The following is a 27,476-nucleotide window of genomic DNA, read 5'->3' on the forward strand; positions in this document are numbered from 1 at the left end:
TTTGGCTACCCCTTGTGATCCTTGCAACAGCTACTTTTCTTGAATCCTCACCCCCGCACACCCTACCCGGTTAAATATCCAAATACTGTACACATTAATGTACAGAGGAAGGAATATAGAGCTAAAACCAGTACAGTAATCAGACAAGGATGCTGTCAATAAAATATATTTAATAAAAATGAAAAAATTTATAAAATCTAGGAAAAAGGATATAACAATAATAATAATAGAAAATAAAATATAAAACGTGGCGCGCGCAAACCGAACGCAGATGCTCATCCGGAATTTCTAAATAAACTCCGAGTTTAAACCGCGACGAATAAGTAATAACATCTTTCGGTAGAATCGCCCTGCGTGCTCATGCCTGCATAAACGAGGCATCCGATTTTGTGAATTTAATTGGCTTATCCGTAGATTCACTTCCCAAGTCTCTTGAGAACAAATATTTTTTTTCCTTCCTTAGTACTTGTTTTTTTTATTTATGATTAAAGTTACTAAGATTTCCTGAGTTTAAACTTTTTTTTTTTTTTTTTTTTTTTTTTTGTTGTCTAATGAATTGAGTTCATTGGCTTATTAAATTTAACAAAACTTATTCAAGTACGTACATTCCTTTTGTTAAATTATTTATTTTATATAATCATTATACAGTTTATAATTAATTATAGGGAACTGGAAAAATATTTATTTTATTTTCTAAAAGTTTAGCACTTTTTAGAGGTGAAATTGAATTTTTTTGAGTTGGGCAATTTAATGTACTTGATAGTTGTGTCATTTTGTTATTTTTTTTATTTTTAAAATTTTTAGATGTGATTGATGGAATTTTAATTTGATTATTTTTATTATTGATTGTTAATCTGTTTCGATTGATGGTTGGATTGTAACTAAAAGCTGATAAAACAGAAGCTGCAGAGGGTATTAATGTTAAAGCAGATGATGGAAATGCCGTTGTTAAAATATATTCATTGTATTTAATGCTCGATTGATTATCCGGATGTGCTGAATTCCCACCAGGTTTATTTATTAATTTTTTATTCCATTTATCATAAACTTTTGATTTACATTCACTTGAAGTACATTCTTTTAATGTACTAGACATATATTCAAGTACTAATGTTTTTTCTTTTAAATTATTTAATTTTTCAATTGAATTTGAATTATTTTTCATATCTCGTTTTTGTCTGAAATTAATGTTTAAAAATTTTTCAACTTTTCTGTCCTCTTTCTTATTTAAATTCCGTGGCTTATTTCTATTGGTCAGTTCCCTACTGAATAGTGATAAAAGAGAAGTGTCATTATCATGATTAATTTCAGATAAATTTTCTTGATTTTCATTAAACAATTTATTACTGCTCATTTTTTTTACAGACGCTGTTGTTAAAAATTCTTCGTTTTCTTTTGATCCATCATATTTTTCCAATAATTTCAATTGTTTTCTCTGAATTTAAAAAATATATTTATGAAAAATTTGAATAAATAAAAAAATTTATATTAGTTACCAAATAATCGTGGACGGCTTTAACTTTTCTCTGTTCATGGTGACTCAAAAAATGGTAAGCTCTTAATAAGCGTTTTAATAATTTCATTTTTCCATGTAATTCACCAAAAAGATTATTTATTTTCTCAGTTGAATTTGATAAATTGATTTGTTTTGTTGTGTTTGTATCGGCAGATTTTCGTGCCAAGGAATAAATTTCAGGTGAAGTTAATTCTCTTGATTTTGGAAATAAAATTTTTTTTTGTTCCTCTTTTATCTGTTTACTGTCCTCTGTATCTTGAATCTTATGTTTAAACAAAACAAAATTTTTTGCGATTGAAAATTTTATAAAAACTTCTATATATAGAATTTATTAAAAAAAAAAAAAAATAATAAGGAACCTTGTATTTAGTATAATTGTAGGCATCATTTTTATTATCAACGAGCCATACCAAAAATTTTTTTAAATGTGGTGGTAATTTTAAACAATTTTTTTCTTCAAGTTCTTGCATAACGATATTATTTAAAAGTTCTTTAACTTTTTTTATAATTTCCTCTGTTTTTTCTTCCTAGATAATTATAAACAAAATGATATAAAATAACATGGCTACATTGTCAAAAAATCGTGGAGTGAACGTGGAGTGGATGATTTTTTTTTATTTATTCACTTTCTATTGGAGTAATTTACTCCAAAACTCTGAATGGTGACGCGAATTCTAATTTAAATAAAATCCATATTCACTCCGGATTTTTTACAGTGTAAATATACTACAGACATTTCCCAGATTTATTTTATCATCCGTTTGATTAATAATCTTATCATTAAATTTATTATTTCTCTGTAGTTTCAATCCACGTTTCAATGCTTCATTTTTTTCAACCTATTAAAATAAAAAAATTAATTTATTAAATTTATAAAATAATAAATTTGAATATCTGGCCATACTTGCTCAAATATTTTGTCAACAATCTCATCGGCAAGTGCTCCATTAACACGAAAATGTATTTGCGAAACATCTTTAAACTTATCTTCATTCTTATTCTCAAGTTCCCTAGCAAATCGTGTTAGTTTATATTTTTTTTTATAATATATTTTATTTTCATAAGGAAATGAAAACCTATTAAAATGGTTTTTTAAAGATTCGTGGTCTTTTGACGGGAAATTGGATTTTTTCATATAATACCTGTGGCTTGTAGAATTTTTAAATTTTAAATTCTCATAATAATTTCGAGATTTTATTTTATTATTTTTACTTTTTACAGACATACGATCTTTTTTATTAGACACTTGCATTAACCCTCGACCAAATTTTATTCTCATATCATCTTTATCATCATAATATTCCCACGGCCAATTTGATGGCTCTACAATAGATTCATGATGCATTATCGGCATACCATTTACAGACAATCGATTTTCTCTTGAATCTAAATTTTTATTTATTTTTTTATCAACTGATATATTTATTTTTCTAATTGGTTTTTCATTGTTATTTTTGGATAACTTTAAATAACTGAACCATTGATTTTTATTTAAATAATCAGGATTATATTTCTCTGGTTTTGTATCTGAAATCTAAAGGAAGATTTTTTCAAATCATATAAATAAAATAAAATTTTATTTTAAAAATATAAACCTGTGTAAGAGTATCAATTTTATCATCGATTGAATTTCCCTGTTCGATTCCTCCTTTGAACATATCATCTATAGCTTTAAGAGCATGATAGTCACTTCCAGATGACGAGGTATTCCCTACTTCTGGAGATGATCTAAAACAATGTTCCAACAAATTTATTCTAAAATTTTACCTCCTTAGTGTTATATTATTAATCCGGGTAAAAATATTTGGCCGATAATTTGATTCAGGCCATTTTTCAGTCTAATTTTCACTATAGTAATAGTTGTTAATTCAAAACAGTGACAGAGAAAAAAGATAAGATCCCTTTTATAAGGATAACAATTGTTAACAAAGTAAACTTTTAATAAAAAAATATGTGCAACATACAGATCTAAAGGAATGTCATCCAAGTAATTGGAGATATCGTCATCTTGAATCGTTCTTTTGTACTTCTGGCTATCATCTAGAGAATCAGATTCCGCAAGAGCCAACTGCGCCTGGTGATCTTGATCTCTGTGATATCGAGCTTCATGTCTGTGAAGAGTTTTAAATTAAGAAAAAAAATTCAGGATCATACCTCATTGATATTCTTCAACTGCTAACCCTTTAACGTGATCCTCCTTATAATTCTCTCCTCCATATCTTAAATTATCCGTAATTTCGTTATCACTGTCATTATCATCATCATCATCATTATCATTGTCATCATTCTGTAAATCTAATATGAATTATAAAAAATTTACTAATTAATCTTTAACGTTACATTAAATATTATCTATGTACCATTTTTAAATTGAAGACTGTTTCTCTTAAATGAAAATTTTCTAGAATTAAAATTTTTCGGACTAAGAAAAACTGTCTTAGGTTCTACATATTGTTCAGTTTTATTATTCATTTTTTTAATTAGAATTCCTCTATCTTTTACGGGCTTACATTTCTCTAATTAAAAAAGAAAAATAAAAATTCAAATTTATTTTAAAACCGTAAATAAATAACACCATTACTTAAATTGAAAAAAAAAAAAAAGGTTAATGATTAAAGTAAAATTTTAAAGAAATCAACCTCGGTGATCAATATCATAATCATTATATTCAAGAACACCATCGTTATGAAGATTCAATCTCCGATTTCGCTTTTTGAAATAAAAATCATTATCGTTATCAAAGTAATCTTGATAATCTTCATCATCATCATCATCATCATCATCATCATAAGTACTGACAACTGGCTTAATATAATTTCCATCATGGTCCCAATGACGTTTTTTATTAACTGACCGAACATTTCTGATTGCAAGTAATTTACGCCTCGTTTCAGGATATTTATTGCTGTTCATTTTAGGGTAAATCATTTGATCTATCCACTTCAATTCATCTTTGGCTTTAAGCACGTCCTTGAGAAAATTATTTAAAGCCGGACTGTTTCTTTCTCCATTTTCTATCTTAAAATTATATTATTTTCAATTATGTTTTAGTTTAACAAAAAAATTTAATTTCTATGAAATGTATGAAGCCAAAGAATTGGTAAGGTGATTGGATGATGATTACAGCATAGAAATATAGACCATTGAGACAACAATATACATTTAAATAAATGTATGAAAACCGACACGCGCGCGAAACAAGTAGACTATAACTATAGTATAATATGTATAAATGAGCAAGTAGCAGAGGGCAGATATCATGTTTGAAGAAAACAGACATCAGAGAATAAACCAGAGAGTAAAATATAAATCAGCATGTATAACTTTCACTCTTTCTCTGTCTTTTACTTTTTGTATTCTCTTTCTCTGGTTGTGACAATCCAACTGTACTCACTACTTTCTCAACTTTTTTCTGCTCTGGTTGACAACTTATAAAAATAATAATAACAATAGTAAATGATAAAAAAAGAAAAGCTCAACTATTTTTTTTTTTTTTTTCGACGCGTGCTTCCTTTCGTGGACACACGATAAGACAATGGCATTTTATACATACAGTAAGAGAGAAAGAGAGAAAAAAACAAGAGGGTGACAAAAAGAAAGAAGATATGGCGGTGCGTTATTAAAAATTCACTCCCTCCAGCAGTTGAAGTAGCCTCTGGCAATCTGCATCTCATTCCCAGCGGGCCCTTGCCACCGCTCTTACAACCGTTCGTCGTCCTTTACTTCTTGTATTCTACTTGTGTGTGCCGGTCCATCGGTCTTCTCTCAACCTACTACTATTACTAGTTGTCCTCGTCGTTGTCGTCCTCGTAGTCTATACCACTTCTATCTAGTATACCAACGTCATCTATACTCTTCTATTCAATCCAACCCATTTCCTTTCGCGTTAAATTCTTACCTGACAAACTCTCTCTCATCTCATGAATTTATTTTTATTTTTTATTCTACCGGACGCCGGAAGCGTTACCAGCGAATCAACCGATAAATTATTTTTTTTTCTCTCTTTCTTTCTTTCTTTTATTCTTTTTCTCTACTATGATGTCGTAGTCGCGGAGTCATCAGACAAACACTGATTGTTGCGATATGATGGGATGCTGATGGCGGTGGCACTTCTGTCGCCGATGGCAACACTTTTTTTTTTATTTTTTTCAAAATTTGGAGTTTCTTTTTACGCGAGACTGATATATGAAACGAGTCATCGTGTGCCACGACACAGCTACACTGAGATCAATAAGTAAATCAACTCTGTGTAATAGTAAATTTTAAAGAGAAAGAGGAAAAAAAAGTATAAATGAGAAGTGAAAATGAAGATGGAGCCAAAACTATGAGCTGTATAATCAATCAGGAGGCTAAAAGCGTACTTCTTGCTTCAGTCTCACTTACATTTTTCGTCTTTCTCATATTACGGCATCTAATGCTTCTATTAAAATTAAAAAAAAATTTTTTTTCAACTCAATAAACTTACTTTTGATTTTTTATGAATTACTTTTATTTCATTATTTTGTATTGTTATGGTGAAAATACTCATTAGTATTGATAGAAATGGTATTATCAGGTAAGTCATCTTTTTACTGATGCTACAAAAGCTTTACCTGCAAATAAAATTTATAAATTATTTTATTAATAGAGTAGAATTTTTTCATATTTGGAAATTTCTTTGAAAAATGAGAAATTTTCCGAAGCGAGTAAGTACGGATCATATTTCAATCTGAATTAACTTTGATCTGAAATTTCAGTGTTAAATTAAACATCTGTCCGAAGTGAATTTCATAAATTTTTTCAAGTCTACACGAAGAAAAAAAAACAGCAATCATTGATGCGCAGAGCAGTAATGCAGTAAATGTAAATATCATAGAACCATAGAGATTATTTTCTCTAACTATAGTGAGTAAAGTTAAGCACATGACGATAAAAGCAGTAATTGTTACCCTACTAATATCAATTGTTGACCTTTAGGAACCTAACCACACTTGTGAGTACTTGTCTCTTAATTTTATTTCAGGGTTATGACATTCATGAGTAGTGCGTACTTCACTTCAGTGGCGACTGCCAATCCCAAACACACTCGCAGTCGTACTGCGCATGCCTTACTATTGTACACTCATGAGACATGCGCAGTAGGATTGTGAATGTGATGGACAGTAATCGCACCAATGAAGTATACACTACTCAAAACTCTGTAGTAATTACGTAAAGAGACGACTCGATAGGGTTACAGTTACTTTCCAAGAGGGGAACGATTGATATTTGTAGAGTAACTATTGCTGTTATCTCTGTAATGTGCTCAGCACTAGTTACTATAGTTCGTGATAGTACTCATTGCTGTCAAAAGAGTAGCTATCGCCGTTATAGGGGTGATCCTGTTGATATGCATTACTGGTACACTATTGGTTAAAAAATATTTTTTAAAATAAAGTCATAATATTCAAAATTACAGTCTATTTAGTCTAAAAATATATATGTATATAATTAATCTTTACTTTGTCCCACATACTAAAGTTATTAATGATTGCATTATATCTAGTTTGAAATTTAGAAACTACCGCAACTAATAATTCTGAGTTATAATAAATTTATACTACCTAATTTTAAGTATCACTAATTCTTTGGTATAAAATATATATTCTTTACAAAGTAACAACTTTATTAAACTTAAATTGGATAAAATGAAATGAATAAGAAAGTATATAATACAATAAAACTCAAGAAAATAAAGTTATTTGTAGCCTTTTAACTAAATTAATAATTGCAATGACAGTAAAACAATTAATTATTAGTTTAAGAGCACTTAAATATTTCTCAATAATGTCAACTAGGTTAACAAAATAAATAAATAATGACATTAAAACTTAATAGTTTTAGTTGATTTAAATAATTAACTAACTTATTAGTTATGTATTGTCTTATATATAACTAATTTAAAAGTATATTGATATTAAAAGTAAAATAAATAAAAAAGTTTGTTGACATTATAAATCATGAACCAATAGAGTAATAAGAAGTATAAAGACGTAAATTTTATACTGGTGTAATTTTGTCGCGTCGCAATTTGCATTCTCTTAATCTAAACTCCCTCTACTTTTCGTTTCCTCTCTCGTTACTCACACTATTTTTACTCTTTATATCCAGCATCCCCACTCATACCCCATTCATACCCACACCATCTACACACACGCACACACTTAACATTGGGAAATTAAAAAACGTCCGATCGTAAAGCTTGAAAGGTGAAATATTGTTAGTGAAGTACATTGAATTATAATCAACTCTTTTTAATATCAAATAATAATTCTTTCAACAAATATATAATAAAAATATAATTATTATTCATAAACTATATCCGTGATATTATTTCCATAAATTGTATTAACGAAGTTTATGTACTTTTATTTTTAATTTTGGTGATACCCTATTTTGACCTTTACCCCTTTCTCTAAACAGTACAATTTTTAATAAAAAAAAAAAAAAAAAAAAAAAAAGATTATGAAGATTATAAAAATATAAAGAAAAAAGATAATAGTAGTCTGGTTTACTCACTAAAGACTTAAATAAACGTTATATGCAGTACTATAGTATGTATAGTGTATGTTGTATATACTACTCAATAGTTGCACGGAAGTTGTGCGCGCCCATAGAAATCTTTGTGAAGCTTACGCTTGATTTCACCCGGCTGGTTCCTTGCGATTTTTCGATTTCTTCATGTTTATAGAAAATACACAGAAAAATATAAAAGTATAAGAATGATAGAAATCGATCAGTTTCTATTTGTCATTCTTTGTTTGCTCGACCTTTACGTTTATCGCAAAACTAAAATATTCTTCTACCACAAAGTGACAAATTCCAATATTACAATTTACATACCATAGTTTGTGCACTTGCAAATTATTATTTTTTTATTTTTTTTTTCAAATAAACCCAAAGTAATTCAAGACTATTAAGACAATAAAAACTTTTAATTACTTTTACTAACTACTTATTTGCAGTAACGGATATTATAATTTTGTTGGCTACAAATTACAATAAAAACTAAGTTGACATCATTTAGTTAATTTTAAATTTATAATAAATAAAAAAGTATTAAGTAAATTTACATTTAAAATTAATTAATAAATTTTTATATATTCTAGTATTCAACTCACTGTCTCAGTATTTTATTTCAAATATTTAATTTTGATGTTCAAAAACGCAAGTTTAAATAATAAAAAAAGAGTAAGGTCGAAAAAAAAAGTGAAATTTAGCTTGAAAAGTTGAATAATGGAACGATATATTTTTTGGTTCTCTTGTAGGTAAGATTAGGGTTATGAAAAAGGGGTAAGAGGTATTTGTAGTCGTAGTAAAAAGGTAGTGAGAGAGATAAAAGATAGTAAAAAAGGTTTTTGGATTTAGGGTTTATAGTTGGTGATGATGGGACGGGACAAGGATAATGTACCGCGTAAGAGCCATTAGGTTATTAAAAACGAGATGCTGGAAAAATAGCAAATGAAAAGGAACAGAGGGAGACTGCCCATGAAGGTCCTATCCACGCGAAAAATTACCCATCTCTGTTTACGTTTCGATGATAATTTTTTATAAAAAATATAAACTTCTGAGACACTGAGAGCTTGTTGATTAGAAAAGAAAAAAAAAATAAAAGCAACAGAAATATTTGATACTTTTCAATAAATACCAGCGATATATTACCATGAATCTCTATATCTTCTCCATCCAGTCTAAAACTCATCGAAGAACGTTTAAAAATAGTTAGAAAAATAATTTAAAAAAAAAAATAAAATATAGTAAATAAAACGTGTATACTAAATATGGAGTCTTTTGTGGTTAACCGTTAGGAGACTTCGAGAGATTGTTTTTGTTTTGTGGCTTTATACGTTATTCAATGCTTTTTATTATTTTTAAAAGCTAAAAGTATATATGTATACTAAATTATTTTTTTATTTTTTTTTTACTGGCTGGACTAATTAATTAATTTTTTCCATAAATAATAGCCGGCGATTTTCGCATACCGCGGGTATATAAAAATACCGTTTAACGGTATTTACGAATAATGAACAAAAAACATTTATTTTTTTCTCATAAACCACTAAATAATGATAACAATATAAAATATAAATTCTATGAGCACATAACATAGCAATTGAAAAACAATTATTGATTTTTTTTTAATTAAAATTTTAATTAAACATTTAGTAAAAGACCTAAATACAATAATAATAATAAAATTAAAATTTTTTTTTAGCTTTTAGTAAACATAAAGTTGAAATTGTATTATGCGTATACTTAAATAAAATTAAAATTAAAATAAATATTAAAAGTTGTATTTGTGTTTTTATTATATAGTAGAGCTTTACAATGAAAGAATAAGAGAGGGAGAGAATGAGAATGAAAACAAGTAATGTGTAAAAGAGAGAATTAACATTGTCAAAGCATTTGGCTGGTGATTAGACGTAAAGTAGACGGAAATTATTGAACTCGTACAATAAAATTATTGGACGAATTTAGTTATGATGCTTGCAGCACACGCCCGATATATGCAAACTCGCGTATACGAGTATACTCTCTTTCTCCATCATACTTTGCCGTATTTGCTCTTTGTCGTATTTCTCTTTTATACTCTCGCATTTATGTTTTCTCCCTTTTCAGTATAAAGTGTGCAAGCTCGTACATAAATTTCTTGATACCACCGCGTGTACTACTTTCACCCTCTATATATATTTGCTAGCTATATCACAGAAAAGCGTACAACCGTATAACCGTATATACCGTCTACAACCATAATCATCATCATCCAGTAATTTCTAATATTTCTACAGCTATTCCATATCAGATTCGTTAATATTCAACGATCGCTAAACTATACGATTCTAGTGAATATTCAACTACTGATTGATTTCAATCCATATCCATTTTATGTATCTAGCTTTCGAATTCGAGTTTAGTCTCTAAACATATTACGACATTGCAAAAATACTATAATAAATAGTAAATATTTTTTTGAAAAAATTTCCTCAGTCAGAAATGTATATTCTTTCTCCGAAAGGTTGACGTATCAATTCTTTTTTTTTTTCATTCCGTGAAAAATTATTTAAGTAACCATTAATATTAAATATTAAAGTTATAATGAATATAGAATATACTATAGTACAATACAAAAAGGTACTTGTCGCTCTGTCGAATGACAGAGGAGTACTCGAACAAAATCGTGTTCAAATTTGGAATATAAGAGTTCTGAAATAAGTTTCTTACCAGGGACACTACAAAATGTTGGGCGCGATCTCGTGGCGAGCTCCGAACTACTTCTGGTACTGCTGCCTAGCATCGGTAACTTTCCCCTTTTCCATATCGATCTTTTTTTCTAAAAAATTTTTCTTTTGACTTGAGCAACTTTTGTTTTCTTGTTCTTTATTTTTTTTTTTTAAACAAAAAGAAAAACTTGGAGGTGTTGAATTTTCCAAAAGTACATGGTTTCTTAATGACTTTATTTTTTTTATATTATAATCAAGTCTAAGAAAATTTAACGGTTTCTGCTATCTGAAAAATATTATATACACTTTTCATTATAAAATTAAAAATTCTTACAGTTAATTAAAAAAATGAATTTTAAAAAAAAGTAAATATTAAAAAATCTTTAATTTCAGAAATATAAAAATAGATGAATTTGAAAGAGAATAAAAGGAACATAGTGTGACGAGAGTAGTGCATACAATGTAATACGTATTCCAGTGGTTGTTAAAAAAAAATAAAGCGAGAGTGATAGGAAAGGATAAAAATATAAGAGAGTAAAAGTGAATGAGTGAGATGTAAAAATGTAAAACTGCAACGTCAGCAAAACATGGTACACAAAACGCACGACGACGTTGCTTGGATTTAGCTCTTGGTGTACAACAACCCGTTGAGTTACGCAAATGCGCAAATGCGCAAGAGAGAACAAGCGAATGCACCAGCGAATAGTAGAATACAAATCGAGAGCGATACGAACAATACCCGGGAGAGTTACCGGCTTCTAATTGAACCCAAGCTTCGTTTCTCCTCCACTTGTATATAACTATATACTTGATATATACAAATAGCTTATAGGTATGGTGTATAGTGTATGATACATAACATGTATGACTTTATATGTAGTATAGTTAATTTCTTTTTATTTATTTTTTTTCTTATTCCCCTAGACGCCTAATCGTCCTGCACAGATGCGTGCCATAGTATTTTCATTTCTCTCGCACGCGGATTTAATTCTCTTTCTTTCTCATTAAATTTCTCAATTCACTCATCACAAACAAGGTATACAGGACCATATATACCATACGAAATAAAGTCAGTACACCAGCACTAGTATACGTCCATACAGTGTTTTATAAACTTCTCTTACTCTCCTTATTCTTTATTTCATACCACTTCTGCACATGTATTTAATGAGAAAAGTTTGACTATGTTTAACCCACTTAAAGAACTGGGATTGCATTTAAACAAATGGATATTTTTTTTTTATACTTATTCAATGCGAATTTAATGTATATTATTATTGTTATTATTTCGTCCATTAACTTGAATTTTATGTTTAAGTTTAAATTTAAAAGCGGCATTAAAATTATTTTTAGATAGAATTTAAAGATTGATAAAGGTGTTGAGAAAATTATAAAACCTGAACCTTTGGGAATTATACATCGTCGAATCGACGAGTAAATTATTATTTTACTATATATGAGTCACTAGGGGGTAAAACGTTAAAATGTCAACTCGAATTGTTTACGCAGTACGTATCGTCCCAGCACGTGGTCGTGGTGGTGGTGGAATTTTTTTTCATTTAAAACCAAGGGATAGAGAACACTTAACTGTAAACCGACACCTTCTGCATGTTCCTGCATTTGTAAAAAATAAAAATAAATAAAAAAAAAGTTTTACTGTTGAACCTAATCTTACCTAAAGTATCATAGAATTATTTATAAAATTACTCGGAGGATTCATATACAAATATATACTATCACAGATAAAACCTAACTTTTTCCATAAACTCTTTTTTATATTACTCTTATACATAAATTTTTATTTTTATTTTAATAAAATTTATTTAGGATCTTTAAGTTTCATTTTATTGATAAAAAAAATTTTTTAAATAATTAAAAAGACGTAAAAATACTTATGAGATAAATTGTGCAATAAATAAAAATAATATTAATGAAAAATGTTGTTAAACATTTATATTACCAGGAAAACATGATATTGTAGTAGCAGAAGAAGAAGAAGTTGAAAGTGTGTTAAGGATAAGGGAGTTTGAGAAGTACGATAAGCACTTTACTCGGAGCAGTATCTATCAAATATAACCCTTATGCTTGGCACAGTGGCTCGTGGTACACCCCGGGGATTCGAACCGGGACAGGACAACCTTATGGAATTTATACCGCGGACCTCGAGGTTGCCCTTTCAATACTATTCCTGTGCTACTACTATACCTTACATTTTTCCCTGTTCATCGAGTGTCTCCCTCTATTATGTTCCCTTTTACTCCCTCAAGATAGCCCACTGCTATCATTTATTCATGCAGCGTTACACGAGAAAAAGTTACTCCAAGTACCTCAGAAACGTTTAGTCTTGCTGCCTATACCAAGAGGACTCTTCTTTTAGCCCAGAATACACCGGGCTTGCACTTGCCGTCAATGAGTTTCGTTCTTTTCTGCTCTCTTCAGCTCTATTCTGCTCTTATGCATCCGCTCAAATATCCTATTTGAGTTTACCATTCAGCTCAATAAGGACTTCTTTATTAATTTTCATTTCAATAGTTCTGCTTTTTTTACTTCGTCAAAGGGCAAACAAAAATTTTAAACAAATATCTACTCAAAAAAAAAGTTTACTAATGCTTTTAAAAAATCATCATTCCAAGCATCACTTAAAAAATTAATGACAGTACGAATTAATTATCGATTAAATTATCAGCAATTTTTTTTTTCATTTTTTTCCTTGTAATTAATTTAACGCTTCTGTTTTTTTTCTTGTTACTGTCAAAATGAATATGCACTGTTTATCTATTGCACATAATTACAGCGATACCAAACTTGCTAAAGCTCCCCGACTCTTATCGTACAAATTCGCCGCATTTCTGTTACGCAAATTATGTTCAATATTAGACGGAAAAAACATTCGTAAAAGAAAACTAAAACTTGAATATTAACTATACACATTATATTACATTGTTTTACTGTTTGCAAGATAGTGACATGAATTATAAAAAGAAAATAATTTTTTTCTTGTTCTTTTTGATTGGTTCAATAGCAGGTCTAATTAATAGAAATATTTAGTTGATAGTAAAAAGTGAAGTAATATAAATTTAAAGTAATTTTTTACAGCTTGGGACTATAAAGACGTTGAATCATGGAAAGACGAATTTCCACAATGTGGTGGGAAACAACAATCTCCCATAAACCTTGATCAAATAGATCTATTCGATGACGTAGCAGAAGAATTAAACCTTCAGAGTTATCACATTAAACCTGTGAAAATGGCATTATCGAATAACGGACATACATGTAAGAGTAAAAATTCTTTATTTTTTCTGTTAATTTCCGTAATAAATAATCAGGAATATAGTTGATCCTGTAAGCCAGCCCCAAAACGTCCCGTCGTTTTTGAGCTCCTTAAGATTCCAGATTTTTTCCCCGTATGAAAAAAAATATATAGTTAAAATATATAAATTCATATATTTTTGCAACAAAAAAATATATGATATAGTATATTGTATATTATAAAAAATCATATAGCGCTTTTGGCCGATTTAATATAAAATTATATACAGTAGTAAATACATGTATTCCATATATGTAACATATGTTTTTTATATTAAGCTATGTATACATTTACATTTACCTTATACTATATTGTATTGACAAATTCCCTTTTATATTCAGAAACTATAAAATTTTTATATGAAGTGAAATATATGATAGCATATAATTTATATTATATATAACACCATATATTTTCTTTGTTATATTTTAGCATATATCTTATTCGGTGTACGTATATGTATATGGGTATATCATATATTCGCATCAAATTAACTAATTTTGAAAATTTTATTTGCAATTAAAAGAGTATATTAAAATTTAGATCTAATTTAATTGGAGTTGGTCATACGAATAAGAAACTTTTTTTTTCCATACACAATATAAATATATGTTTTTAAATATGATCAAAGTATATTTTTCGTATATAATAGAAATATATATTTTTATGTATGATAAAAATATATATTTCGTATATGATTGACATATATATTTTATATATGCTAAACATATACGGACTCGTATATGATGAATATTATATTTTTTAACATAAAAAAAAAAATATATCAGAAAATATAGTTAAATTCGCGACATATATTTTCTGATATTTATCATATATTTTTATATATTTTAACCATATATGTTATTTTTATACGGGTCGATTTAACCAAATTTTTTGCCACTTTGTTATGTTCGCTTTTCCCTCGTTAACAAAAAATTAAGGGTCCATTGATAGTGTTCTTTTGAATTAATTAATTTTCATAAATTTCAGTGGAATTGAAACCAGAATGGGATGACGCATTCGGTCCACCCACTATTACAGTACAAGGTATTGAATATCAACTTCAATCATTGCACTTTCATTGGGGTCTGAGTAATGATAATGGAAGTGAACACATTTTTGTTCATGATTTAAGGTTTCTATTTTAGTTTTATTATCAACTTAATAATATGTTAATAATAGACGATATTTAGCACTGCTTTTGTTTATTTTGTATATGTATAAAAAAAAAATAATATAGAACATCATTAGAAATGCATATTGTTCATTACAATCCTGAATTCGGTGATTTTGATAACAAAAACGGAGACGCAATACTTGTCGTTGGAATAATATTTGTAAAGTTTATTTACTATTTATTTTTAATTTCAAATCATTGACAATCTTGTCATTTATTCCATTGTTGAATTCAGGAAATAGGAAAATATTCAAATGCTTTGTGGGAAATATTAGACAATGCTTACCAAGTCCAAGAGCCAGAATCTGCAGTCGTTGAAATAGAACCATTTCCAATTTCAGACTTTCTCAATGAAAATTCATTTAATTATTACATTTCTTACAATGGATCTTTAACAACACCGCCATGCAGTGAAGGTGTTACATGGATTGTATTAATTCCGTTAATGGAAGTTTCTGCCTTACAGGTTAATATCATAATCAAACATATATAAATTTTAAATGATTTTATCAGTATTATGTGGATACACGGAGGAAAAACCGAGTAACTATTGCTTCATGAACAGTAATGCAGTCAATATAATATATAAAATAACCGAATATCTTATAGAAGATTACTCATGACATTGAAGACTAATACGTACTTCACTTCAGTGGCGACTGACAGTCCCAAACACAATTACAACCGTTCTGTGCATGCCTTACTATACAATGTTCAGTCGTGAGACATGCGCAGTAGGATTATGAATATAGTTTATGACACAACTGTTTACTGCGAAAGACAGTAATTCCAAAAGGGAAACGATTGATATTTGTAGAGTAACTATTGTTGCTGTCTCTGTAGTGTGTTCAGCACTATTTACTACAGTTTCTAACAATATTCGTTGCTGTGAAAAAGTAGCTATTGCTTTTATGAGATCCTTACGGTTCTATATGATATTTAGTTATTTTGTATATTATATTGACTGCATTACTATTCTGTGCGAAAATGGTTACTATTTTTTTTTCGTGTGTGTACACATGTAATGTTAATATACTATTTTTTACTTAGATGGAAGTCTTTCGATCCATAAAATTAAACCATGAGGATGATCACAATAATCGTCCTGTTCAACCAATCAACGATCGAACACCAGGAAAAATCGGTTTCTTGATCTATAAAGAAAACTCGTTTGTAAACTGAAATGCGTGGTTTTTCTTCCTACCTAAATTTACATGAATAAAAATTAATTTTTGAGATCGTTGAAAAAAAAAACATTCCCAGTTCGTCCGAAAATTTTCTTTTTCACAAATCCATTACTATCTCTAATTTGAGTGTATTTAATTGCTTCTAAACCAAAATTTTCGAAAAAAAAATTTTTTTTTAAGTTATGTAACATTTCCTGAGTTATTTGGTATAAGAAATAAAATGAAAATTTTGTAATAAACTTGACCCAAAAATTTTAATAAATTTAAATTCAATATTTGAATTAATTTTGATTTAACAGTTAATTTATCAGCTCTCTTATTTACACTGTTGCTGTCAAATTCAAAAACATTCTTTATCTTTTACGCACATAATTACAGTGTAAGTAAACTGATTAACACTTCTCCACGCTTAAGTTGTCAAAAGATAATAACATGAAGTCTCTAAATAAAAAAAGTATTTTTTTCTTAATCTGTTCAATCAATTCAATTATAGGTAAAAAAAAAAATTTGGAAAATCCAAAAGTGCACGACTTATGATGCTCATTTATTATGAAATAATAAAATAATAACAAAAAAATGGCGGGAAATACCAATTAATTTAAAATATTTAAAATTTGTTGTTGTTTTTCTTTTTTTTAATTATATTAGTAATTTTTTATAATTATGAAAGAATTTTCTTAAAATATCTCAATTAATAATAAAAAAAATATATATATATAAATAAAAACAAATAAAAAAAAAGAGAATTGTATTGAAAAAAAAAAAACGAAATAAAAAAAAACACATGAGTCGTGCAAAAAAAAAAAAGAAAAAAAAATTTTTAATTTAAAAAAAAAAACAGCTGTACTAGGAAAGTGATGCACAGGCGCCCCTGGTGGAATAAAATGTACATAATATCTATAGATATAGATATATCACCATCCATGTTAATTTTACATGGATATATATAGATATACAGTCTTGTAGTTTTCGTTTTTTATTAATTGTAATTAAACGACACTGAATTAATTAATCATTCGCATTCACCGACCTACAATCGTCGATTAGAATTTAAAAAAAAAAAAATTTAACTCAAATAATGGATTTTTTCATAAGTTACAGTGTTTCCGGGGTTTCATACATGACAGACAGGAAAATTTTTTGACCTATTTTGGTGTTTTTTTCTGATTCTATTGCAGTAAATCAATTTTTAAAAAGTATGGAATTAATCTCCATTAAATTATCTCGACAATAGTATGCAAAATATCTTGATTCCGTGAACTAACAAGGTTATAATAATAAAATAGCTGCCAAAATGAGGCGAAAAAAATTTTTCGATCGTAAAGCACTCTCTGATGCTTCGCATCATGAGTCGTGCAATTTCTAAAATAGTTTTATTAAAACTTTTATTCAGTTAATAATTTTCATTGACGGTTATACAGCCTGGAATTATAAAAACGTTGATTCGTGGAAAGACGAGTATCCAAAATGTGGTGGTCAACAACAATCTCCAATTAATCTCGACGAAATGATATTCGATGACAAAGGAAAAAAATTAAAGCTTCAACGTTAACCCAATGGGCATACACGTAAGAATAAAAAATATTTGTTGATTAAAAAAAACATTTTATAATATTTCAACGTAATTACAAGCTTCGAACATGTCAATGTTTATCAGTTAATTTATTTCACAACAAAGTTAAAATAGTTGAAAAATTTTTTCGATAAAAATAGTATATTACACACCAAGGGTATGCTATTTTTCATCAGATCTGCACCTGAAAGTTTAAAATTTTTTTTCTGCTTGTGAGAAGAATGACACATGCGCTAATTTTCATCACTTTTTAACTTCCCGCTAAGAAAATCGACGATTTTCAAAAATTTCGGGAAGTTATTGTTTTCACCCCGATTTTTGAAAATCGAGTTTTCATCAGATGTCGACGTTTTGAGGTCCTAGGAAGCTATTCTGACTATTTTCAGAATGATGTCCGTGTGTGTGTATGTGTGTGTGTGTGTGTGTGTGTGTGTGTGTGTGTGTGTGTGTGTGTGTGTGTGTGTGTGTGTGTGTGTGTGTGTGTGTGTGTATGTAAACTCTTTGTAACTTTTGAACTAATAAATCGATTCGGGTGGTTAAGGTAGCAATCGAAAGATCTTGTTGGCCGTCAACTTTCCTGAAAATTTCAGATCATTTGATCGAATAGACTCGAAAATATTTGCGAATTACGAAAAAAAAAAAAATTTTTTTTTTAGTTTTTTATTGATTTCTCAGAAACGACTCATACGATCGACTTCAAAATCTAATCAGCTCTAGTACTCAATAAAACGCGTCGATTGCTACCTCAAACATCCAAATCGGATAATTCGTTCGAGAGTTATCGCGGGAGAAAGAAATGGTGAAAAATGGTTTTTTCTAAATATTTTTGAAACGACCGACGCGATTAATTCCAAATTTTAATCAGCTCTAGAATTCAATAAAACGCGCCGATTGCCGCCTTAGATATCTCAATCGGTTAATTTGTTCGAGAGATATCGCGGGAGAAAGAAATGGTGGATAATGGTTTTTTCCAAATGTTTTCAAAATGACTGACCCGATTAATTCCAAATTTTTTTTTTTAGTATTTTTAAAGTATTTCAAAAACGAATTGATGAATCAATTCAAAAATCTGATCAGTTATAGAACTCAATAAAACATGTCGATTGTCGCCTTGAACGTCTTAATCGGTTTATTCGTTCGAGAGATATCGTTTGAAAAAAAATCGTAAAAAACGTTTTCTTTCGAAAACAAAGGCATACAAAAGTATTTTCGAGCTCGAAGAGAAAATGTATCTACAACAATTTTCTGAGCTCAAGGAGCTCGAAATAGGCGGGAAGTTTTGGGGCTGGCCCGCAGGGTCAACCGACAGACCGATTTTTTTTCTTATTACTCTCTAAAAATGAATTAGCAAAATTCACTACAAATTAGTGAAAATGCACTGAGAACCAGTTATATAATTATACCATTGATTGAATTAGTGGTGTACTTATAGTTGTAGAAATAGTGACTATTCACTGATTCACACTGAATTTCAATAATTCATTTTTAAAAAGTAAAGAAAAGAATGATTTTCTGGCCTCTATAAACAGGGCAGGAATTTAAACTTCAGCTGCAGGTATGATGAAAAACGGATTTTTGGCCATTCTGCCGTGTCCCGTTTTCTCTACATAATCGAAAATTGAGGGATCATAATAAACAATAATCCTTTTGATTAATAAATTCTAATTCAAGTGGAACTGACACCAGAATGGGATATTTCATCTGGCCCACCGACTGTCACAGCACAGGGTATTAAATATCAACTTCAATCATTACATTTTAATTGGGGTCAAAGTGATGGTAGCGGAAGTGAACACATCTATAATGATTTGAAGTTTGTGTTTTAATTTTATTATCAACTAACTAATATGGCAACCTTAAGAAGTAACTATAAGATTGCCTTTGTTTCTTATTTGCATACGTAAAAAATAAAATAATATTATAGAACACCTTTGAAAATGCATATGGTTCATTATAACTCTGAATTCGGTGATTCCGATATCAAAAATGGAGACGCAATACTTATTATTAGTATATTATTCGTAAAGTTTATTCATTATTTTTTTTTTAAATTAAAATCGAAAATAATTATCTTATTTTTTGAATTGTTTGATTTAGGAAATAGGAGAATATTCAGATACTTTGTCGAAGATATTGGATAATGCTTCTAAAATTCAAGGGCCAGAGTCTGCAGGTGTTGAATTAGAACCATCTCCAATTCCAGACTTTTTAATGAAAATTCATTTAATTATTATATTTCTTATACTGGATCTTTAACAACATCGCCATGCAGTGAAGGAGTTACATGGATTGTATTAATTCCATCAATGGAAGTTTCTGCCTCTCAGGTTAATATCATAATCAAATATATATAAATTTTGAATGATTCTATCAGTACTACGTGTATACGCGGAGGAAAAAATTAGTAATTATTGCTGCACAGGACAGTAATTAAGTCAATATAATATACAAAATATCTTATAGTATACGGATTACTCTGACGAGAGTAACAGCTTTTTTTCTAATGGCAGTGAGTACTGTCTCTAGTGAATAACGTTAAACACATTAAGGTAAAAGCAGTAATAGTTACTCTACTAATGTCAATTGTTGACCTTCAGGAACTTAACCATCATTTTGAGTACTTGTCTCTTTATTTTATTACAGAATCATGATATTCATGAGTAGTGCGTACTTCACTTCAGTGGCGACTGCCAATCAGCCAGTTCCAAACATACTCACAGTCGTACTGCGCATGCCTTACTATACAATGTTCACTCATGAGACATGCGCAGTAGGAATGTGAATGCGATGGACAGTAATCGCACCAATGAAGTATACACTACTCAAAACTCTGTAGTAATTACGTAAAGAGACGACTCGATAGGGTTATAGTTACTTTCCAAGAGGAGAACGATTAACATTTGCAGAGTAACTATTGCTCTCATCCCTGTAATGTGCTCAGCACTAGTTACTACAGTTTCTAACAGTACTAATTGCTCTCAAAAGAGTAGCTATTGCTGTGATTAGAGAGAGCCTTACAGTTCTATAAGATACAGTCGAGTCTCTCTAACTTTGACTGAGACGAATCCAAAATTCCAGGAATCAAAATTGTACAAGTACCCGTTCTTTTTACTAGAAGGGGTAGCTTAGAAAAAGTGTGAGTCAGTCGAAACGACCAACGAGTTTTAACATTTTAAAGGTTAGGTTTTTCAAAAATTAATATGTCAACTTTATTGTTGTTAAACTTCTAAAATAGAAAATCAATTTTTCCAGTGAAACTCATTTTTCATCAAGTAATAAGGTAGAAATACCGTTTTTGGCCACTTTAGGGCCTGTTTTGGCCATTTAGAAATTTCAAACAATATAATTTATAAAACACGTGATGGCATAAATAATTTTTTAGATGTATTTGAAGATACTTTTATCACATTATTACCATGAAATTTTTTTTTAATACGTTCTCGTTATTTAAAATAAAGTATTAAATATCCAAAAATGGAGCAGTGGCCACAAATGGTACTTCTAACCTAAGTTTTTTTTTTTTTAAATGATTTTCGCAATATTAAAGCTTATTTAACTTAAATGTTTATTCACGTACACGAATTTAGGGTTAGAAGATTCAGTTTACGCGCAACGCCTATACGCAGAACCGCGCTTTACCTTTGCGCATGTACAGTTGAGTGACAAAGTGGGAGAACACTTCCTCTTCAGTCGGAGGAGAAATGACAGAACGAAAAAGTTATAGAGACTCTACTGTACTTAGTTATTTTGTATATTGTCTTGACTGCATTACCGTTCTGCGCAGCAATAGTTACTGTATATTTTTTTCATGTGGATATACATCTAATATTAATATACTATTTTTTACTTAGATGGAATGCTTTCGATCCATAAAACTAAACCATGAGAATGATCACAATAATCGTCCTGTTCAATTTATCTGTATTTAATTGCTTCTAAATTAAAATTTACGAAAAAAAATTTTTTTTTTTAAGTTATGTAACATTTCCTGAGTTATTTGGTATAAGAAATAAAATGAAAATTTTGTAATAACCTTGAGCCATAAATTTTAATAAAGTTATATAACAATTAATTTATCAGCTCTCTTATTTACACTGTTGCTGTCGAATTCAAAAACATTCTTTATCTTATACACACATAATTACAGCATAAGTAAACTGATTAATACTTCTCCACGCTTATTTTTTATGCATATTTGTTGCACCTTCATTGTATAAATTGTATTCTGACATCCAAACAAAAAACATTATTCGTAAAAAAAAATGTTTTAAAATTGAATATTTAATTGGTGCTAGACATTATATGATATAGTTTTTATTTAAGTTTTCAAGTGATAACAAATGTTAACATGAAGTCTATAAAAAAAAATGTTATTTTTTTTATCTGTTTGATCCAATCAATTGCAGGTAAAAAATTCTAAAATACTTTCATTATTCTTTCATTCACCAATAATAAAAGGAAAATTGATGAAAACTTTGATTGACGATTATACAGTCTGGGACTACAAAAACGTTGATTTGTGGAAAGACGAATATCCAAAATGTGGTGGTCAACAACAATCTCCAATTAATCTTAACGAAATGATATTCCATGATAAAGGAGAAACATTAAAGCTTCAGCGCTATAACATTCAACCCGTAAAAATGACAATATCAAACAATGGGCATACACGTAAGAATAAAAACTATTTGTTCATTAAAAAAAGAAAAAATTCTCGATAATATTCTAACGTAATTATAAACATGGGTAAGTTATAAATATTTATCAGTTAATTTATTTAACAACAAAGTTAAAATAGTTGAGAAATTTTTTCGATAAAAATAGTAGATTACACAACGAGGGAGGAAAGTAGGACATTCCAACCCACATGTGTAATTGCCTAACATTTAATCTAGGACGTCCTGCTTCCCTCTCTTGGTGAGTATTCTATTTTACACCAGATTTGCACCTCAAAATTTAAATTATTGCCTCTGTTTGTGGAAAGAATAGCATATGCGTTAATTTTAATCATATTTCCTCTAAATTTTTCTAATTCAAGTGGAATTGACACCAGAATGGGATGTATCATCTAGCCCACCGACTGTCATGGTACAAGGTATTGAATATCAACTTCAATCATTCCATTTCCATTGGGGTTCAAGTGATGATAGTGGAAGTGAACATACCTATAATGCGTCAAAGTTTGTGCCTTAATTTTATTATCAACTAACTAATATTGCTACTAACCAATATTAGAAAATAACTATAAGATTACCTTTCTTTCTTTTTTGTATACGTAAATAATAAAATAACATAGGACACCGTTGGAAATGCATATTGTTCATTATAATCGTGAATTCGGCGATTTCAATTTAGAAAATGGAGACGCAGTTCTTGTCATTGGAATATTATTCGTAAAGTTTATTTACTATTTATTTTCAATTAAAAATCATTGACAATTTTCTCATTCATTAAACTGTCAAATTCAGGAAATAGGAAAATATTCAAATGCTTTGTGGAAAATATTAGATAATGTTCACAAAGTTCAAGAGCCAGAATCTGCAGGAGTTGAAATAGAACCATTTCCAATTTCCGACTTTTTCGATGAAAATTCATTTGATTATTATGTTTCTTATACAAGATCTTTAAGAAAACCGCCATGCAGTGAAGGTGTTACATGGATTATATTAATTCCATCATTGGACGTATCAGCCTCGCAGGTTTTTATATTTATCAATCAATTTACGCTATCTGTCTGTGTATTTATATATTCAATATTGATATATAATTTTTTATCACAGATGAAAATCTTTCGATCTATTAAATTAAATTGTGATGATGATGATCACAATAATTGTCCTCCTCAAACAATCAATGATCGAAAACCGGGCAAAAAGGGCTGTCTAATATATTCTTAAGAAAGCTCGGTAGTGCGCATGAATACACTGATTTATTTTTGTTTTTCACCTGTATTTCTATAAAATAAATTTTTAATTCTGTTGAAAAAAGAAAAAAAACAATCTAATTTTCTTTTATAGGACAACAAAATAGCGGGAGGAAAATGTAGGATATTTCAACCTGCATGTAGAATTTCCTAACATGCTGATTAAGATGCCCTAATTTCCTCCCTTGGTGGGTATGCTATTTTTTATCAGATCTGTACCTTAAAATTTGAAATGGTGTCTCTGTTTATGGAAAGTGTGGCACATACGATAATTTTTATCATTTGTTTGCTCTTACGAGAAAAAATTGACTTCCTTTCCGCTAAATTTATAGATGGATACTGATAGATTAAATATTTTTATTCTGCATCATGAAATAGGTAAATGTGATGGGAAGTTAAATAAATAATAATAAAAAAAAAAAAAGGTTATTTTTTTTACGACAACCGGTATTCAAACTACATCATTGAATACGGAGATAGAAAAACAGACAAATTATTACGGCGAGCGCGACTACAAGTGAAATAGCTCAGTACACTGTGATATACGACGTAGAGACAACATACTTCGTGTAAGACACTCCTGTAAATTTTTTTTTGTTTTTATTTTACCGCAACAGAAAATAAAAATATCTTAAAGTAAATCCTTGGATCTACACTGACATCTCGTAACCGATCTTACGACTGGATTTCGATTTCACCCTCATGCCAATTTATTTTCCTGTAACTTTCTTTTTTTTATTTTCTTCATGTATCCAATACTTTGATACTATGAGTACCCATATGTGACAATATATTGTCTCCTCAAAGTACTTTTTTTATTTAACTATTTGACAATTTGATTTAAGCAAAAACTTTAAAATAAGTTTTTTTTTATTGATAATCATTTGTTTTAAATTGATATAAAAGTAAAATATAATTCAATTGATATTTAATATTTTCAACGGTTGAAATGTGTTAACCATGCAGTGGCTATTTCTCGACAATCGATCGTGATGTCACGTTTGCCTCGTTTCATTTCCAATCGAATTAACGTCTGTCAAATGACATTTTTACTTCTATCTAACCGGGATTCCCAGCAATCCACTGGCATGAAAGCAGTACACATCGATTCATTACAAAAACATGTTTATATTTACAAACAATGCTTTATTAATACTCGTTTCATTATATTATATTTTTTACTATTAACAAATATTATTACTTTAACATTTATTCAATTTATCTTTCTTATATTTTATATTTTTTCACTGTAAAAAATTTTCGGAGTGAATTTGATGTGGATTTTTGGAAAATGGTAATTAGAAAAAAAACCCCAAAGTTAAATCGCAGTAAAAACTTACGGAGTAAATTATTATTAATACACTAATCCTGATTTTCTGTAAATCCTATGACTGTCTTTTATATTTTCATTTAATGTATTTTTGAGTAGAAAAAGCAAATAAAAAACTATATAAATAGCCAACTAATGAAACAATTTAGTCGAGTTGTTTTTTTTATAATACCATTATTAGCAATCTAATAAGTAAAAAAATAAAAAAAGAATAAGAGGTTTCGTAAGCTATCTGTAGTGTGATCCAAGGAATTCCTCGGGGGAAAAAGCATCAACGAATGGTCGAGCACATCAAAAAAAAAAAGAAAAAAGATAAGGTAAAGATGGAAAAAGTAGAAAGTCGCGAATATCCCATCTTATGGTGATCCCATGGCACACGTATTGCTGGAAAAGTACGACTCATAACTCGAGCGCCCCTCGTACAGACAAGGATAAAAAAAACAAGAAAGAGAGGAAGAAGAAGACGAAGAAGAAGGTGACTCTTAATGGTATTAGATATCACTGTAGAAATACCAAAATAGGCCAACTGTAAAACTTAAAAATAAGAAAAAAAAAGAAATCAAGTTGCATGTTTAGTGGAACTAAATGAGTGACTAAAAGTAAAATAAAATGTAAAAAAAAAAATGAAGTATGATCGGTAGTAGACATTATGTCTTGTAAAATTTGTTGAAAGTATAAAAGCACTGAGGCGGCTGTTAAATAAAGCAAAATGAAGACTGAAGTCTAGGAGTAGTCGCCGGAGGGGTGAGCACGCCGAAGAGACAGATTTTAATCCTTGTCGTGTAAAAGAGACGAGTAAAAGAGGAAGGAAGGAAAGAGTAAAAGAGGAATAGGGTGGTTGTCGAAGTGACTCAAAGTCTCTTCCGGCGAGATGCTTAATTCCTCCCACTAGTCTATCGGCGACCAACATCCCCATTTTACACCCCTTTTATTATAGATATACACTATATACAGTGCATGATTCTCTTTTTACCGAACTTACTTCGGACAGTACTAAAAGCCTTTTCCACAACCATCAATGCTATACATATTTAATTACTCTCTACTACACTTTTTTATTAATATTTTTAATTTAAATCAGCCGATCGATTTGTTGTTATTTTATTTTATAATTCAGGATAATATATCAGGAAATGTTGAGCAAGATAAAAAAAGAAAAAATGAAAATCCAGGGCAAGGCACAGTAAACAATAAGCGAGCTTGATTGTAAGCATTACATAGGGCAGCAGCCTTTCATCTTCAGGACGTACTCGTGTACTCGTACACTCACTTGTGTATAACCACGAGATGATGTCGTCTCTTTTCCATGTTTCATCCCTCGTTTCTTTCTGTGATGATAGCTCTCTCTTGAGCAACATAGCTTTACGTTTTTTATGTATATTTTTATCTCTACTAGAATCGTATACATATATATATATATATATATATATATATATATATATATATATATATATATATATATATATATATATATATATATGAATATGAATAAAAATTTCGGTATAATGTACAAAAAAAGTTGTACCAATGAACAAAGAAAAATATAAAAACTCAGTACACTGATGACGATGAAATATCTTAGTATGATTTTCATACTTTTAAACACTTGGACACGTAATCCGCTTTGCTTTAGTCTCTGTATCTCCTTGAGTGCATTTGTCATCGCACAGCCAACACCTTGAATTTAATCGTAATTCAGACTATATTTGTTCTATACAGAGTAAATATCAAGAAAAAAATGATTAAGACACAATAGAACAAGTTACTCTCCTTTGAATTTATATGTACAAATGAATATATAAATATATATTTGAGATGTGTTGAGAGTTGAGTATAGGATATGAACAACAGTGTAATTTAATAATACGGTAAGAATGACAAGACAATGAGAATAAGGGGCGCAGCAATTGTTGGGATTGTAAGTGATAAGGAGCAAAACCCGCACACGTCTTGTGTTTAATCCCATCGCGGTCTCTGTTTGTGGTATCAGCTCCTTTACTTTACTGTCATGGAGAGTAAATCCAAGATGAACAAATTACCCTTCTATGTACAACTTGAGCCACCGTCCTAAATAGTGTGTGCGTAAGTTACTTGAGGACTCATTCATACGTACATATATTTACGTCTCAAAAATATACTTTACAAAATTTTATTCACTTAATAATTATATATGTTTATTCATTCATTTTTGAGTCGGTAATTTCTTTTTCTCAAAAAT

At 29.3% G+C, this 27,476-nt stretch overlaps 4 protein-coding genes across 4 annotated transcripts; 3 read left to right on the forward strand and 1 right to left on the reverse strand.

The window, feature by feature from the left end:
• Positions 1-2,988: 2,988 nt before the first annotated feature.
• LOC103572859 (transcription initiation factor TFIID subunit 11) lies at positions 2,989-5,917 on the reverse strand. The gene is made up of 6 exons (XM_053737918.1): positions 5,900-5,917; positions 4,156-4,534; positions 3,877-4,032; positions 3,481-3,811; positions 3,112-3,244; positions 2,989-3,050 (listed from the first exon to the last, which is right to left on the reverse strand). The coding sequence occupies exons 1-4, from the start codon at positions 5,915-5,917 to the stop codon at positions 3,672-3,674; spliced, it is 693 nt and encodes a 230-aa protein (XP_053593893.1). The 3' UTR covers positions 2,989-3,050; positions 3,112-3,244; positions 3,481-3,671.
• Positions 5,918-13,703: 7,786 nt separating this feature from the next.
• LOC103570686 (carbonic anhydrase 2-like) lies at positions 13,704-16,508 on the forward strand. The gene is made up of 6 exons (XM_014444612.2): positions 13,704-13,780; positions 13,852-14,031; positions 15,059-15,203; positions 15,309-15,405; positions 15,481-15,711; positions 16,296-16,508. Exons 1-6 carry the CDS (start codon positions 13,723-13,725, stop codon positions 16,425-16,427), a joined length of 843 nt encoding a protein of 280 aa, XP_014300098.1. The 5' UTR covers positions 13,704-13,722; the 3' UTR covers positions 16,428-16,508.
• Positions 16,509-22,471: 5,963 nt separating this feature from the next.
• LOC128667544 (carbonic anhydrase 6-like) lies at positions 22,472-23,198 on the forward strand. The gene is made up of 2 exons (XM_053737919.1): positions 22,472-22,676; positions 23,044-23,198. The coding sequence occupies exons 1-2, from the start codon at positions 22,472-22,474 to the stop codon at positions 23,196-23,198; spliced, it is 360 nt and encodes a 119-aa protein (XP_053593894.1).
• A 116-nt stretch (positions 23,199-23,314) lies between these two features.
• On the forward strand, positions 23,315-23,902 carry LOC103572862 (carbonic anhydrase 2-like). Its single transcript, XM_008551656.3, has 3 exons — positions 23,315-23,398; positions 23,474-23,704; positions 23,786-23,902. The coding sequence occupies exons 1-3, from the start codon at positions 23,315-23,317 to the stop codon at positions 23,900-23,902; spliced, it is 432 nt and encodes a 143-aa protein (XP_008549878.3).
• The last annotated feature ends 3,574 nt before the right edge of the window (positions 23,903-27,476 follow it).

Source organism: Microplitis demolitor, chromosome 4 (assembly GCF_026212275.2).
Source record: "Microplitis demolitor isolate Queensland-Clemson2020A chromosome 4, iyMicDemo2.1a, whole genome shotgun sequence".
NCBI lineage: Eukaryota > Metazoa > Arthropoda > Insecta > Hymenoptera > Braconidae > Microplitis > Microplitis demolitor.

Bases quoted from the DNA above. Each gene is read 5' to 3' on its own strand.
- LOC103572859 (XM_053737918.1), bottom strand. The intron at 4,033-4,155 runs GTTGATTTCTTT...TTTTTTAATTAG, and splicing joins TTATGATATTGATCACCGAG to AGAAATGTAAGCCCGTAAAA. The intron at 3,812-3,876 runs GTACATAGATAA...AATTCATATTAG, and splicing joins CAGTCTTCAATTTAAAAATG to ATTTACAGAATGATGACAAT.
- LOC103570686 (XM_014444612.2), top strand. From the start codon at position 13,723: ATGAATTATAAAAAGAAAATAATTTTTTTCTTGTTCTTTTTGATTGGT. The intron at 14,032-15,058 runs GTAAGAGTAAAA...CATAAATTTCAG, and splicing joins ATCGAATAACGGACATACAT to TGGAATTGAAACCAGAATGG. The intron at 15,406-15,480 runs GTAAAGTTTATT...TGTTGAATTCAG, and splicing joins TTGTCGTTGGAATAATATTT to GAAATAGGAAAATATTCAAA.
- LOC128667544 (XM_053737919.1), top strand. From the start codon at position 22,472: ATGAAAACTTTGATTGACGATTATACAGTCTGGGACTACAAAAACGTT. The intron at 22,677-23,043 runs GTAAGAATAAAA...TTCTAATTCAAG, and splicing joins ATCAAACAATGGGCATACAC to TGGAATTGACACCAGAATGG.
- LOC103572862 (XM_008551656.3), top strand. From the start codon at position 23,315: ATGCATATTGTTCATTATAATCGTGAATTCGGCGATTTCAATTTAGAA. The intron at 23,399-23,473 runs GTAAAGTTTATT...TGTCAAATTCAG, and splicing joins TTGTCATTGGAATATTATTC to GAAATAGGAAAATATTCAAA. The intron at 23,705-23,785 runs GTTTTTATATTT...TTTTTATCACAG, and splicing joins TGGACGTATCAGCCTCGCAG to ATGAAAATCTTTCGATCTAT.